The 15,883-nt window shown below is 26.6% G+C and overlaps 1 protein-coding gene across 3 annotated transcripts; it reads left to right on the plus strand.

The window, feature by feature from the left end:
- The first annotated feature begins 3,079 nt into the window (after positions 1-3,079).
- LOC120079474 (agamous-like MADS-box protein AGL11) lies at positions 3,080-15,556 on the plus strand. 3 transcript variants are annotated; one of them, XM_039033673.1, is made up of 9 exons: positions 3,080-3,225; positions 3,629-3,835; positions 9,868-9,949; positions 11,207-11,268; positions 11,454-11,565; positions 12,544-12,585; positions 12,719-12,760; positions 14,518-14,678; positions 15,196-15,556. In XM_039033673.1, exons 2-9 carry the CDS (start codon positions 3,654-3,656, stop codon positions 15,197-15,199), a joined length of 687 nt encoding a protein of 228 aa, XP_038889601.1. In that variant the 5' UTR covers positions 3,080-3,225; positions 3,629-3,653; the 3' UTR covers positions 15,200-15,556. The 3 variants fall into 3 exon arrangements, with proteins under 3 accessions (XP_038889601.1, XP_038889602.1, XP_038889600.1); XM_039033674.1 differs by lacking the exon at positions 3,080-3,225 and adding an exon at positions 3,358-3,382; XM_039033672.1 differs by lacking the exon at positions 3,080-3,225 and having other exon boundaries at positions 11,466-11,565.
- Positions 15,557-15,883: the final 327 nt, after the last annotated feature.

Below are 15,883 nucleotides of genomic sequence, written 5' to 3' on the forward strand. Positions count from 1 at the left end.
CATTTGTGACCTTTGAATAATAATAATAAAAATTGTAGACATATAAATAGAGTCAGCTAATCTAAAGAAATTACATTTAAATATAGGGATATGGAGAGTCTTGAGACTTACTACATATGCTTCAATTTATTGGAGCAATAATAATAGTCCTCTCATCATAGACTCTACCTATACATGCAACACAAGATTGACATATATGTGTGTTTGGTTGCATTAGTTTAAAAATTATTATATTGTATCTATGTTTTTTTTTTCTTTTAACTTTTGATTTCGTTACTAAACTTTGGTAATTATTTTGATCCGTTTGATAACCATTTTGTTATTTGTTTTTTTTTTTCTTTTTCTTTTTGAAAATTAAGTCTATTTCATCCACATTTCTTATAATAGTTTGCATCTTTCTTAATTAAAATGATTGAATTCTTAACCAAATTCCAAAAATAAAACTACTTTTTTTTAGGGTAAAAAGTAGAAAGGAAGAAGTTTGGAGGTAGAAGTAGTGTCTACAGATTTAATTTTCAAAAACAAAAACAATTACCAAATATAGCCTTTGTTTTTTGTTTTCAGTTTTTTAAAATTAAGCATACTTTCTCTCTCTTTTTTTTTACAATTGTTTGCATCTTTGTTAAAAATGTTGAATTCTTAGCTAATTTCCAAAATACAGAATTTTTTTTTATTTTTTTCAAAACCTAGTTAGTTTTTAAAAATATTGGTAAAAGTAGATAATAAAGCAAGAAATTTAAAAGTGAAATGAGCATTTATAGATTTAATTTTCAAAATTAAAGACCAAAAACAAAAACTAAATGTTTACCAATTGGGACTAAACTAATTAGAAAAATAGTGCGCTAAAACGTATGTAATGACTCAAACAAGTTTTATCATTTACATGAAATGTCTATGAGTTGATAATAGAGAACGACAAGGTTGTTTACTTGAACTTTTTTTTTCCTCGAGTTCAAACTAGGAGATGGAGTTTTTAATGTTTGATCATTTGACTAAAAATATATGTTTCAATCGAGTTAAGATCACATTTACCAAACTGTAATGAAAATTGGTGTGATCTGAAACACTTATAATGAGTCTGAACTGCAAATGTAAATAGATTGAGCACGCTTCGTTCGTCAACCGGTTTGCATTTTTTTATTACAAATTTAGAAGTGAGCCCCGTGTATAAGTACGAATCTAAATCTCAAGTAAACATCAGTAAAAATAATCAAATGGAGCCCACTTTTCACATTACTATTAATTTATTATCTTTTCATTAGGGTAAACCTGGTTTAAGTTGAAATTATCTATTCGAATGCGTTTTTCCAAGTAGTCATCAAACCTATATTCTTTTTTAATTTATATAGATTTTCTATATAGTATATTCATTTTTTTCATTTTCAAAAAATAAAAGAAAGAAAGAAAGAAAGAAAATGTTTTGAAGTCTCGGAGTACTTTTTATCTTTGTTCTCTTTTTTCTCGACGATTTTTTTAATCTTTGTTCTCCACTCTTTGCTTTAGTTACTCACCTTTTGAAATAAAAAGTTAATAATTGCATCGAAACATCATTATATTTCTATTTGGGTTATTTTGGATTTATTTTTATTATTTTTTCTAAATATTCCAAAAATATATAAAACAAGATAAAACTAACTCAAATTAATTTTTTTCATCTTAAAATTAATCGAAAATATATTTTTTGATTTTACCTTTAATGTTTTCATTTATTTACTGTGTTCTTGAAACGATAAAATACCAGTTTTTCTCTGTTCAAAACAAAGTTTTTTTTTTTTTTTTTCAGATCTTTCATCTCAAATTCTTTCTTAAGATATTTTATGTATGCATAAATGTATATCGAATAACATATATATTAATTAAAAATATTTAAATTATATGTTAAAAATGTTTGGTTGTATAGTAAAATGAAAAATTTTATGTACGTTGACTTAGCAACCGACCCAAAAAGCTAATTATAGAAAGCCAAAAAAAGAAAACAAAAATCTATATCTTTCAGTAGTTTGTCTCTAAATATATATATGTGTCTCTTAAACATCTCTATAGTCTCTTTATATGTAGGTCTTGTGACACATTGAGGGTTTACATAAAATACGAGAACGATCATTTTGGTTAAAAGGGATTCAACACAAGGACTTTCCATGGATTTCATCTGATCGGGGTATGATAAAGGTGCTAATGAGGTGTCAATCTAGTTGAGATATCCGAATGCACCACAAAGACTTCCTAGATAGTCACCCAACTTAGCATCACTCTCACCCAAGCACACTTAATTAACTGAAGAGTTCTGAAGGGATCCAATACATTAGTTTTGGTATGATCGCACCCGAGAACGATAATTTTTTATTACAAAGAAATGTTAGTATGTATAAATATTTTCACTTTTGACCTCAAAGAAAAGAGAGTAGAGGTGCTTATGTATTGTTGAGCTAGCTATGACTAATGTTGACAACGAATAGAACGATGGTCGATTCAAACGGAAAACATTGTGCATTGTCATTCTAGAGAACAAATTAGATTCGCGATAGAGTATAATATGTGTAGATAGTGTAAGGTTGATGATGTTAGAATAAAAATAAATTACTAATTCTAACTCAACAAAAACATCCTCTCCTATATTATTTATACAACAATCATATCCGTGGCGACTGGGCCACGTGGCAAGTGTTGATTTGTCCCAAAACAATCAACATAATATAAGTCTAGGTTTCTTATGGAATGTAACTTATACAATTAAAATTAAAAACCCTACAAAAAGGAAAAGAGGGTTCATGGAAAAAAAAAAAAAGAGTAAAAATGAAAACAATGATGAGATTGTGGATTAAGGTTATAAATAATTAAAAGAGAGAGAATAAAAGAAAAGATAATGTGAAGATGAGGAAGGGGCAAAGAGGTAAAATAAAAGAAGGAGAGAAATATAATATGAAAGGGAAAGAAAAAAGTAAAGGAAAGAATTGCTGGTTTTGGTTGGAATTTTGGAGATGCAGAGAAGCTTTAATTCAGCTATTAACTCCAATGTCTTGTTTCAATTTCAGGCAAAACTCCCACTTCCCATTTCCTTTTCTTTCTCTTTTCTTTCAAAATTTCATTCACATTTTTTATTTTTTAAAAAAAAAATTTATTTATTCACAGAGAGTTGCTTAGTAAAGAAGCTTCATTTCTCTACCTTTCTTTTTATTGGAAATTCTTTTCCCATTCCTCCTCACCACCTCAAACCCTTTCTCTAAGGTTTGTTTTCTTTCTTCTTCCTTTTTCAAACCCCTAACCCTTTTTTTTTTTTTTTTTTTTAAGAAAAAAGTTTTTTTGCACTTTATTTTTATTTTTTTCCTTATCATTTAGATCTGTTCAACCATACAACTAAATCATCATCATCTTCTTCTTTGTGGTACTCATTCTCATGTTTTCATCTTTTTTCATCATATATATATATATATATATTTTGAAATTATTTTTCTATATATTTTCCATCTTCATTCTCTCCATCTACAGCACGTTGGGTTTCTTTAGAAATTATTCGAGGAGTTTCAACAATAAAATAAATTTTGTGGGTGTTTATCTTTTTTATGTTGATGTAATAATTGATTAATATATTAAAAGAGATCATGTTTTTTTTTTTTTTTAATATTTTCAGGAAGAAAAGAAAAGAAGAATTAAAGATGGGAAGAGGAAAGATAGAGATAAAGAGAATAGAAAACACAACAAATAGACAAGTGACATTCTGTAAGAGAAGAAATGGACTTTTGAAAAAAGCTTATGAACTCTCTGTTCTTTGTGATGCTGAAGTTGCCCTCATTGTCTTCTCCAGCCGTGGCCGTCTCTATGAGTACTCCAATAACAGGTTTTTTTCTTTTTTCTTTTTCCCTTTCTCTTAAATACATTGCTTTCTCCAGTTCAAATTTCTGACCTTTTAGTTCGTCGTTTTGTTTAAAGGGGGTGTTAATTATTGCATGAAATATTGTGTTTGGCTGTATATACTTTGAACTAATCTTTCTTTTCCCTACTTCTTAGTATTTATTCGATCAAGATTATTTACTTCTGTTTGATTTTTTTTCTTAACAACAATATATTATGTTTAACCTTTCCGAAAGTCGCATTGTCGTCGCGGTCACCTCTATTTTATTTTTCCTTCGAGATGGGAATAAAATAATCGATCTTCAACTTTTAAATTTGTGTCGATAAAAGGTTTATGGACTTAGGATTTCGTCAAAAAAATTTTTTAAGAGAGAGTTTAAAAGACCTTTGAATTTAAAACTTTCTAATTAGGTCTAATATGATTTAATATATTTTCAAAAAGGTTTAGAAGTTAATTGATTTATTAAATAAATATTGAACTTTTTACGAGGATTAATATAGAGTTAGTAGTCCATGAATCTTTAAGAAAACTGATTAGACAAAAAAAAAAAAAAACAAAATTGAAAGGTCAAATGGATATGTTTTGACAAATTTTAAAGTTTGGAAATGCAAACTTGATTCTTTTTTTTTTTTTTTAAACAAGTTATTAGAGAAGAGTGAGATTAAGAAGTGCACCGAGACATTTAAAACTATAAACTTAATAGAGTCGCTAACACTTTCGATTTATTGTCAAAAGAGGTTGTTTGGAATGTCAATGACAGCATGTTTGAGTAAATTTAAAATTTATTTTTAATGGTTATTCCCAAGGAAAGATGAACAAAAGAGTGGGGGAAGAAAAAAATGCTAAAAGTATGAAAATATTGGGCATATCACAACCAAAATCCCATTTTCAATTGTTGGATAAATATTAAAAAAGTGTGGCTTCCTTCTATAGTTAGACTTATGAGGCATGTGCTGTGTTTATGAAAATTCTAGTATAAATATGTCATCTTTTTTCCAACAGTGAAAGAACTGTTCATGGTACATTAAAAAGGAAAAACAACAAAACACTTCTTCCCTTTTCAAACTCAATGTTCCCTTCGTTTCTAGGGTTTCAAACTTACAACTCAGACCAACCTTCAAAATAAGATTATTAACAAAACTTTATTATTCTTTGTTTTATTTTTTTATTTTTAAAGAATTTTGAGCCATTGGGTAAAATTTTTATTTTCAGTTCTGTGTTCTTATTTTCCAAATCATACCTGCAATTTCGTTGATTATGTAATGTAATCTAATTTTGGAAGCAGTTTTACAAACCTAATTTTAGAAACTAAAAAAAAAATAGTTATTTATTTTTTTTAAATAAATAAAGAACACTTTATTCAAATTTAAAATTTCATGAAAATATTGATAGAAAATAGATATTCTTAGAATAATCATGAAAAGTATACAAATATTTAAATTAATCCCTAAGAATTTCACACATTTTAAATCAGCTATGAGTTATCATCATATATTTTTTATTCCTTAATTTTGAATCTTATTTTATTTTAGTCTCCAAACTTCTAAAAACGTCTATTTTAGTCCTTAAAGTATTAAAAATTGCCTACTTTGATCCTTACAATTAAAATTATATTAACTCTTAAATAGAATAGTGAGGTGACTTATATTTTTGGTTGATTAGGTTGCCAGATAAATTAGCCATGTTAAAAAATCCCGTGTTTCAATTTTGAATTAGGTGATAAAATGACTTTTATAGGTGGTCTCAAATTTCATTTTAGGTTCAAGATTTTGGTCGTTCACTATTGGTCATTAATATTTTATTTCATCTTCATCTTGCTTAACCTATGTTCGATGCAATTTTATCCTTACATAGATTTCGTCCTTAAAAGTTAATAGATTCTTAACCGTAGAGATCAAAATAAACACTTTTCAAAGGTTTAGAAACTAAAACAAATGTATTTAAATATTTAGAGACCAAAATAGTATTTAAACCTTGAATATTTTATAAAGATTATGCACAAGGGGAATAATATCTTTTTGGTTCTTAGATTTAGGCTCTAGTTTCTATTTGATCCCTAGATTTTAAATATTACACATTTGGTCCTTAAAGTTTTGATTTTTGTTTCAATTTCGTCCTTAAGTTTCAAAATGTTACAATTTTACCCTTGAGATTTGAGTTTTGTTTCAATTTGGTCCATGGATTTCAAGATTTTACATTTTTAACCTCAATTTTTTATTAAATACTTATTTTCAATTATTGACGTCAATTTCTATTAATTAATTAAAAATAATTAGTAGTGAAAATTTAAATTTAATTTTAAAAGTGATAAAAATAATGAAACTTAATTAATTATAATTCTTTTAAAAAAATTTAATGTATTAACATAAATTAACTCCAAAAGATGAAAAATGAGTATTTAGTGAAAAATTGAGGTTAAAAGTGTAAACTTCAAGACATAGAGACCAAATTGAAACAAATTTCAAATGTCAAGGGTAAAATTGTAGGATTTTGAAACATATGGACTAAATTAAAACCAAACTCAAAACTTCGAACTAAAATGTATAACAATTTGAAACCTAAAGACTAAATATAAACTAAAACCAAAACTTAGGACCAAAAAGATATTTTTCCCGGATACATATATACATACAAAAAGCTCAGTGAGGTCTTCATGTTTTCAACTGATCTCTATCTCTCACTGTTTTGACCTTTTTTTCTTAAATGTTTATTCTCTTATTATGTATCATCTGCACTTCTGGGATTGGTTTTGTGATTTCCAAGAATATTTCCCATTTGTTTGGCTTCTGTTTTTGTGTGTTTTTATTTTCTTTTAAGAATCTGATAATTGTCTGTCAGAGCTTTGCCCCCATCAATGTTTTTACTAGATATAATTACTTTGTCTTCTTGAGTTGTTCAAAAATTTATTTTTCATTTTTATTATGAAAAATATCACTTCATACTTATAAATAAATTGTATCAATTTAGTAAAACTTATAATGATTTAAATTAAATCTTTAAACTGTAGAGGAGTATTAGTTGTTTATGAAGAGCTTGAGAAAACAGCTTGAAACACACTTCCAATGCATTTAAATTATAGGACTATTCAAAAACTGTCTTTTGCATGTCTATTTTTCCTCAGCCCTTTATGTTTTTCCCTCTTTGTGTAAATATGAAAACAGAATCTCTATAGAGAATCTATAGCCCATACACTATTTTTTTTAATAAATAAATAAATAAAATCTCTCTCTTCATTTTTTTTTTTTTTCTATTTTAACCTGTTCAGTTTGTTCCAATTCCCCATATTTCCCTTTTTCTTTTTTTCTTTTTTTTCTTTCTTTCTTTTCATGGGGTTTTATTTTCAAATTTAAAGAAAAACCCTCCAAAACAGAAACCACTGGTACCATTAGCTATTCTCATGTCAAAAAAATTTAAGCTCCTGACATGGAGATTTGTAGGGTTTGTTAGACAAAAATTAAATGACCAATGCCAAACACTGGCCACTGTATATAGGAATATCTAGATTTGAACACAAATCCTATTCGATTTTCTAAAAACAAAAAACTAAAATCAAAATCATTTTCAAACTAAATCTTTGTTATTGATATATTTGGTCACTTAAAATGTAAATTCATGCAAACATAACTTCTGAGTAAATAATATAGTATCATGGTATAAATATGGAGAGATTTATTATATCTTATACATAAAAATTCTCATATCCTTTTTACCTTTTCTTTTGTCTTCCTAGATTAATCTAGGTTTTCTCCTCCTACTTGGGGGTTTTTAAACTATATATGAATTTTTATCTGTTTTTAACAATTTTTTTTAATGTTACTTTGTTAAATTATTTTACCCATCCTAGCTCATTTTAAATAGGGTACTTGAGTCTTTTCATTTTCGTAGATGATGTAACCTTAGTTTTATTATCATCGTAATATCAAGTTATATCTATAAACTTTGGTTGTTGTATCAATTTAAACCCTAAACTAATAATTGTATTAATTTAAATCCTGAACTTTGAGATTGTATCAATTTAAATCTCAAATTAATAATTGTATCAATTTAAATTCTGAACTTGTATAAATGTATTAACTTAAACTCTCTATTATGTTTTATTTTGATACACTTATAAATATTCAGGGTTTAAATTGATATATTTATGAAAATTCAGGGTTTAAATTGATATAATTATTAATTTAGGGTTTAAATTGATACAAATTCCAAGGTTCTGGGTTTAAATTGATAGAATTCCCAAAGTTTAAGGCTTAAATTGATAAGATTCTTAGTTTAGGGTTTAAATTGATACAATCCCCAAAGTTTAGGGGTATAACTTGATATTTGCCCTTATTTTTATAAGAATATGTGGAGTAGGAGAAATATTGAAGTTAAAATACAAGCATTATGTTAGTTGAATTAGGTTGATTCATTTTTTTTATATATATACAATATGTGAGGTGAAAAACTTGAAATTTGAATAGTTTAACTATATGTTTGGATTGATTAGAGGAAAAAATGTTTTTTTAAAAAAGTCACTTTTATTTAAACTCTTTTGATAAAAAAAAAAAGTTTAAGATATAGTTTAAAAATGTTTCAAAAGCTATTTTAAGCCGTTACCAAATACCTCAATTTTCTTTAAAATAACTTATTTTCAAAATTAAATACTTAAAAAATTAAATCAAACACACCCTATTATATGTTGAGTCTTTTACCCTTATAATTTGATCTGAGAGGTTACTTTATTTTTTTTTTCCCTTGTGTTAATTACAAGTTCAGATCAATAAATGGAAATTTATATATTTCCTATTTTTTAAAAAAATTGAACTTCACCCCTTTGCATTTCTTGTATTTGGTTTCGTTCCAAATATGTTAAAATAATTGAAAGTATCTACATTTTTTTAAAAAAAAAAAAAAGAACAAAAAAAATAAAAGTGTCTCAGTTAAAATCAAATGTACTCTATTTTGGTTTAGCTTAGACAAAATTGAAATTTTAAACTGGCCATGACGTCAGATACCCCCTTTCTCCCTCTTTTGTGTTACCGGTTTGGTTCTTCCCGCTATGTTTGAAGAGGCTCGTGATGTAAACTCTAGTCAATCGCTTTAATATGTTTTCTTTTTAAATATATATATATATATATATATACCCCTTACAGACTTTTTATAGAACACAGCTGATCCAAATAATTTTGGTGAATATTATTTATTCCTTCTAGGATTAAAAAAACCTGGTCATTTGGTATTTAAGGATAAATAAATTGGACTGAACAATATTAAATAATTGTACTATCTATTCCCTGTTATCTCATCATTTTCATAACAAAGCTCAGTTCCTTGAAAGATGTGTGTATGTGAACATATATATATATATATATATATATGTATTAATCAATAATTATAACCCAATTGGTTAAGATATTTTATTATTGACTAAAGGGTAAAGGTTCACATCTCCATCTTCCATGTTCTTGAAAAAAAAAAGAGTTGAAAAAGTAAAAGTTGGGAACTCTACTTCTTATTTGGCTCAAAAAGTTTGTAGATTTTACTATTAAAAAAATCAATTTTATATCTTATCAACTTCTTACACTGCGAGCCCAAAAGTTCACAATTCTCTAGAATTCATAACTTTTTGGATTCACTATTCCACTTCATACGTGCAGTTAATGAATAAATTTTATAAGAGCTTGTGGGGCATTATTCTTAAGTACTTTGTACAAACATATTAAAGTTTTTAAAAAATATTTTTTTAGTACAGTAAGAAATAGAGAGATTCATACCACAAATATCTTGATCGTTAATACATACATATGCTAGTTGGTTGTGGTTGATTTGAGCGCACCGTATTATAATATTATTTGATTCTATGTCATTTTCTTTCCAATCAATATAACAACTATTACTTCAATAAGTAATTCGACATTATATTTGATTATTAGCTTCTAGTTGATTACTTTAGATTATAAGAAAGTGAAAGAATGGTGGTAATTGAGAATTTTGGTGAAAGGATTAGTACTAATTGGTTTACATTGTTATATATGCAGCATCAAAACTACAATTGAGAGGTACAAGAAGGCTTGTTCTGATAGCTCAGCTACTAGCTCTGTCACTGAACTAAATACTCAAGTCAGCTTCTCTCTCCCTCCCTTATATTTTTCACACTGATTTTTTTTCCTTCTTATAAAAAATAAAATAGAAGATTTTCAAAATTAAAAAAATAGAGGAAACTATTTACATAAAATAGTAATTTTGTAATTTTTTTTATAGAATTGGTAGAAGTCTATCATTAATAGACGCTGATAGAAGTCTATCAATATCTATTAATATTCTTTTTGCTATTTTTATAAATAGTTTGACATTTGTTCTATTTGGGAAAATTTTTTAAATAAAATTTTATTCATTTTAGGATTTTTTTAAGGTTTAGACACTAATAGTAGATAGTTTGATACAATTTACTTTGGCGTGTAATATATATATTTTTGGTAAAATTAAAAGTTGTCTTCCTAAATGTATTTTCAATTTACTTCAAAGTTTCAGTTTGATTTTTATACCAAAATGAATATAATTCAACTAACATAATATTTAACCTATCAATTTCGTAAATCGAGATTCAATTCCCCTATTTCACATATTATTTTGAATTTTAAGTCTAGTATTTATTTAATCTCTAAATTTCAAAATGTTAAAAATCAAAGTTAAAAGTATAAATCTTCAGTTTCTGAGAACTTGATTATATTGAAACAAAATAACTTGAAACTCAAGTGGAAAAATGTAACATCGTGAAACCTTGGCACCAAATAGAAATTAGCCTCAAAATGCATGAGTAAAACTGAAACATTTTAAAATTTAATAACCAAATTGAAACTAGATATAAAACCTACATACCAAAAAGATACTTTTCTCGATGACAAAAAAAAAAAAAAAAAAAAAAAACTTATCATTGGAAGATTGTATAAGGTTCTTGACTAAACCATAATTGATATAGATTTTAAATCGTAAAAGCCAATTTTTTTTAAAAGAATTATAAAAGCCAAATATATTGAAACCATGCTTAAACCAAAATTAAAACACCAAATTTATAATCAAATCAAAATTTTCAAATGAAAAGCTTTGGTATTTTTAGAAATTACACAACTTTAAAAGTATTGTATAATTATTTTTGAAATCTTGAAAGTTATTTTAGGCATTCAAGTGAGTATTATCTATAAGAAATGCAAGAAAGTATCACAAACAAAGTACAATATTATTCATAAGATAATAACAAATTAATTAATCAGTTTCATAGTTCTAGAATTTTCTCTATGATAAATTTTTACTCAAATTTCTTAATATTCATGAAGCCTAACATATTATTATGATATGATATGGGAAAAAAAAATGAAGTATTATCAGCAAGAATCGGCTAAGCTGCGTCAACAAATACAAATGCTTCAGAATTCCAACAGGTTATTATTATGTGTGTGTTTTTTTTTTCTTTAATCCCTCATTCATATGTATATGTATATATTATTGGGCTAAATATATAACTTTATCTTTAATAGAAATATTAAAAAGAAAAAGATTATATATTTAGCCAAAAAAGAAAGAAATATTAAAGGTGGGTTGAATAAGCTACTCTCATTTGTTGAAGCAATCTTGTTAGGCACTTGATGGGGGACTCCTTGAGTGCTCTTACTGTCAAAGAACTCAAGCAACTTGAAAATAGGCTTGAAAGAGGCATCACTAGAATCAGATCAAAGAAGGTTATATTATATATATTTATATTATACATATATATTTCTTACTCAAATTTTTTTTTCTTTTAATGTCACTAATTTAACAAGTAATGAAAAATTATTACTTTTTGACTTTGTGTATTAGTTTACATATTTTAGTATTTGTGTTCCAAATATTTTGACTGTTTGGTTTGCTGTATCGTTTGAATGTTACGTCTCAACAATTAAAAATCCTATTTTGATCTTCGAATTTTGAATTATTTTGGTTCCTAAATTTTTAAAAACGTCTATTTTATTATCTAAACTTTTAAAAAATGACAGTTAAGATTTTGTTAACTCTTAAATATAATGATGAGATGACTTGTATTTTTTTTTGTGTCTAGACTGCCAAATAAGTTAACGATACTAAAACTTCTAGGGTTTCAATTTTGAATTAGGTGGTAAAGTAATTTTCTGTAGGAGATCTTAAATCATTTACGTTCAAGATTTTGGCTATTCATTATTTTGGCACATTAGTTGTTGATATTATATTTTATGTTTATCTTACTCAATCTATACTAGATACAATGTCATCCTTAAACAAATTTCATCTTTAAAAAATTAACATAATCTTAACCGCAGGGACCAAAATAATCACTTTTTAAAAGTTTAAAGACTAAAACAGACATCTTTAAAAATTTAGAGACGAGAATAGAACCAAATTCAAAATTTAGGGGACCAAAAAATGATTTAAACCTATTTTTTCCTATTTGTCTTGTCTTCTAAGAAAGCTTGGAGGATAAAGTAATCCCCAAACTCATCATTAATTATAGTTACATTATACTTCTTCACATTGAAGCTTCAATTTTTAGTATAATGTTAAAAGTAGGTCATATTTTTTCTCCCAATCTCTTAAAAGGGATTGGGATTAATAAGCATTTTTATTATTATTGTTATTTCTCTACATTTAAAAAAAAAAAAAAAAAAAAAAAATCTGATACTTTTCTGTGTTTGTTTGTTGAACAGCATGAAATGTTGCTAGCAGAAATTGAGTACCTTCAGAAAAGGGTAATCTAGATCAGTACAGAAACCATCATAATACATTATTATTTCACAAATTTTACCTTTTAAAACCCATTTGATAATCCTTTAATTCTTTTGTTAACAAATTTTTTTGTTTCAATTTTTATAAACTTTATAGGAGATTGAGCTGGAGAATGAAAATGTGTGTATTAGAACCAAGGTATGTATACATCAAGGATCATTTCTTGTCCCTTTAGTAAACAACTTAAAACTATATATGTATCAAAATCCATTCTGAACATAGATAAAACAACAATTACAATTTCAAAAATCGAGGTCATAATTGTTGATTAAAAAGAAAATTTATACATATCAACCATTTTTTATGCATTTATATTTGCTTTTTCATCCTGATTTTAGGGACTTGTATCTTAAAACTCATAATGAACTGGGCCACAAGAAAAATCTTTTATCTAGTGTGTTTTATCGATGTCTTTTTAATGTTCAACACCGTATAGTTATTAGAAATAACAATTATCTCTACTGATATGAGATATTTTTGTAGTTCTAAAAGCAAAGTTATGAGAATTTATGTCCAAAATGGACAATATCATTCTCATTATGGAGATAGTTGAAGATTCAAAAATGGAATATATGTCGTGACAATATATTAAGCTATGCTAAGTTTGCTCATGCTTAGTTGATATATGAATATTCGTTCATGATATGTGTATTAACTAATTCAGCTATGCTCAAGTTAACATATAGAATAAGGAATTACTGAACATATTACCTCTTAAAAGAAATAGAATTAATACTTTAACTATTAAATTACTATTGTTGAGGATCTCACATTAGAAAGATGAAGAGACATTACAAGTTTTATAAGATGCTAGGAATGACTCACAAACCACTTAGGTACATGGCCCATTGAAGCACTCACATAGGAGAGAATCATTTGTTTTACATTGGAAGATTAAGGGGATGTTTGGGCCCCAACTTCAATGGGTAGAATGGGCTATTATATAGCTCACTCTATATTTCGAGCTCCAACTATTATAATCTACAATTTAATTGTAGTATTATTATTTCAAATCCTCTTGTTATAGTGTTTAATATTTTATACTCATCCTCTTTTTTCCATCTTTCAATGTCGTTTACTATTTCGTACCTAGACTAAAATAATTAGCACCCCAAATAGAGACTATTACTATCTAGACTTAAATAGTATGAATCTCAAACATAGACTATTATAACTTACAAATTATAATAACCAACTCATCGACTCAAACACCCCCTAAGAATTGTAAAATGGGTATAAATATAAGAGCTCTTCAAAGGACTTGCAAAAGTGGATAGAGTGACAATTAAGTCGTCTCTCCCACTACACGTGTGTCGCCACTGCCATCCGGTTGATGGGCGGATTCAAGTAACATGCACGCATGAAAAAAGAAAAAATATATTTTTTTTGCTTTTTAATTTTTAAACCATTATGAAAACTTTGATGTCTAGGTAGTAATTTCAGATCTAGAGATTTTTTCCCTCCAAATCTAAAACGTTTTTGTCTTCTTCTTTAAAACCAGAAGCTCATGTTCCAGATTTGCATAGTATTCTTCATCTTCTTCTTCCATACTCATTGTTCTCAGCTTCTCTATTTGATTCGAACCCTCCTCTGATGTAGAGGTAGGTATTGTGTTAACCTTAGGAAATAATCGGTATAAATGATTTGCACCAAAGTCGTGCCAAATTTACTTTAAGACGATAGTTTCCATGACATAACATTCTAGATTTGGAATTGACGATGCATAACATAAGATATATGTATTACTCCTCTCATTATCATTTGATTTTGAGATGAACTCCCGTATTTATATAATAATTATATCCCATGTTTGACATACTTTTAGTTAGTTAAGATCTCACTTAATTTGTTTACTCTAAATTTGATATATATAGTGACATTTTGTGTGTTTATAGATAGCAGAAGTTGAGAGAGTTCAACAAGCAAACATGGTGTCTGGACAAGAACTGAACGCAATTCAGGCATTGGCTTCTCGCAATTTTTTCTCTCCTAATATGATGGAAGGTGGTGGAGCTGTTACTTTCTCTCATCAAGACAAGAAGATGCTTCATCTTGGGTATTCATTTCCTCTCCCTTTACGTTCCTTTTTTTCCTTTTTTTACATAATTTAGTCCCTAACCTTTAATATGGAACAACTTGAATCCCTATTTTCTAAATTCTCCGATGATAATTTAGTTTCTCTCATAAAAAATATTATTAAAATTTAAAAAAATATCTTTCAACATAGATCAATAAATTGATTAAGAACTGAGCTGTTACATAACAAATATTAGAACTTACTTTTGATGGAAATTTTCTTGGTAGGGATTAAATTACAAAAGATTTGAAAGCATAGTGACTAAATGATTACAAATTAAATTTGATAAAAATGAAGAAAGTTCATAAATTAAAAATATTTTTTAACCTTGAAAAAATTTTCCTTCTAGTTTAGTTTTGAAAGATACAAAAGCAATTTCAATCTATGTTTCTTAAAACAAGTTAACATTAAAGATTGAATTGGATAAAATTAAACGTCTAAGACTCTTATATTTGAATTGGCATTGAGTACTTTTTTTTCTTCTTCTGATGCACAGGTGATGATTTGGAGCTGTTTTGGAGACCAAAATGATGGGGACAAATGTTTGTTTTAATTAACATTCAGAAAATCATTGAGATTACAGAAGAATTAAAATAAAATATGCCATCATTTTCTGAAGTAAAAAATTTAATTAATTTTACTTAATGATTAGTGATCATTATGATCAGTGTGTGATGTGATTTGCAGCTGTGTGTTTCACATTATATATATTATATACTACATACATATGATATATACTACAATGACTCTAATGCTGATGATGTGTAATCCTATAGATTATTTTTGTGCCTACATGGACCAATAGGAGTGTGAAACTTGACTATTCTTAAGTTCTACTTTTCTCTTAAATATTGTTCTATATGAGTTTCATATGTTTCCTTTCATTTTATCAAAAAAGTTCAATTTTACTCATGAGTTTTGGTGGAATGGTGGAATGTTTCTCTCTTATTAAATTGTTGTTCAAACAATTGTAATTTGATACATATTATCATGTGTGTATAATATTATGAAAAAAAATTGAATGGACTTTATCAAGAGACAATAATTAGTATTAATTTTGTTTTGGGAGATTTATTTTATTGATACAGGATATTGTTTATTTTTTTAATTAAATATTATTTGTTTTTGCTGAATTTTAAATAGTTTTCTTTAGTACAATAATATATGTGAGGGAAGATGGAGAT

This window comes from Benincasa hispida, chromosome 6, assembly GCF_009727055.1.
Source record: "Benincasa hispida cultivar B227 chromosome 6, ASM972705v1, whole genome shotgun sequence".
NCBI lineage: Eukaryota > Viridiplantae > Streptophyta > Magnoliopsida > Cucurbitales > Cucurbitaceae > Benincasa > Benincasa hispida.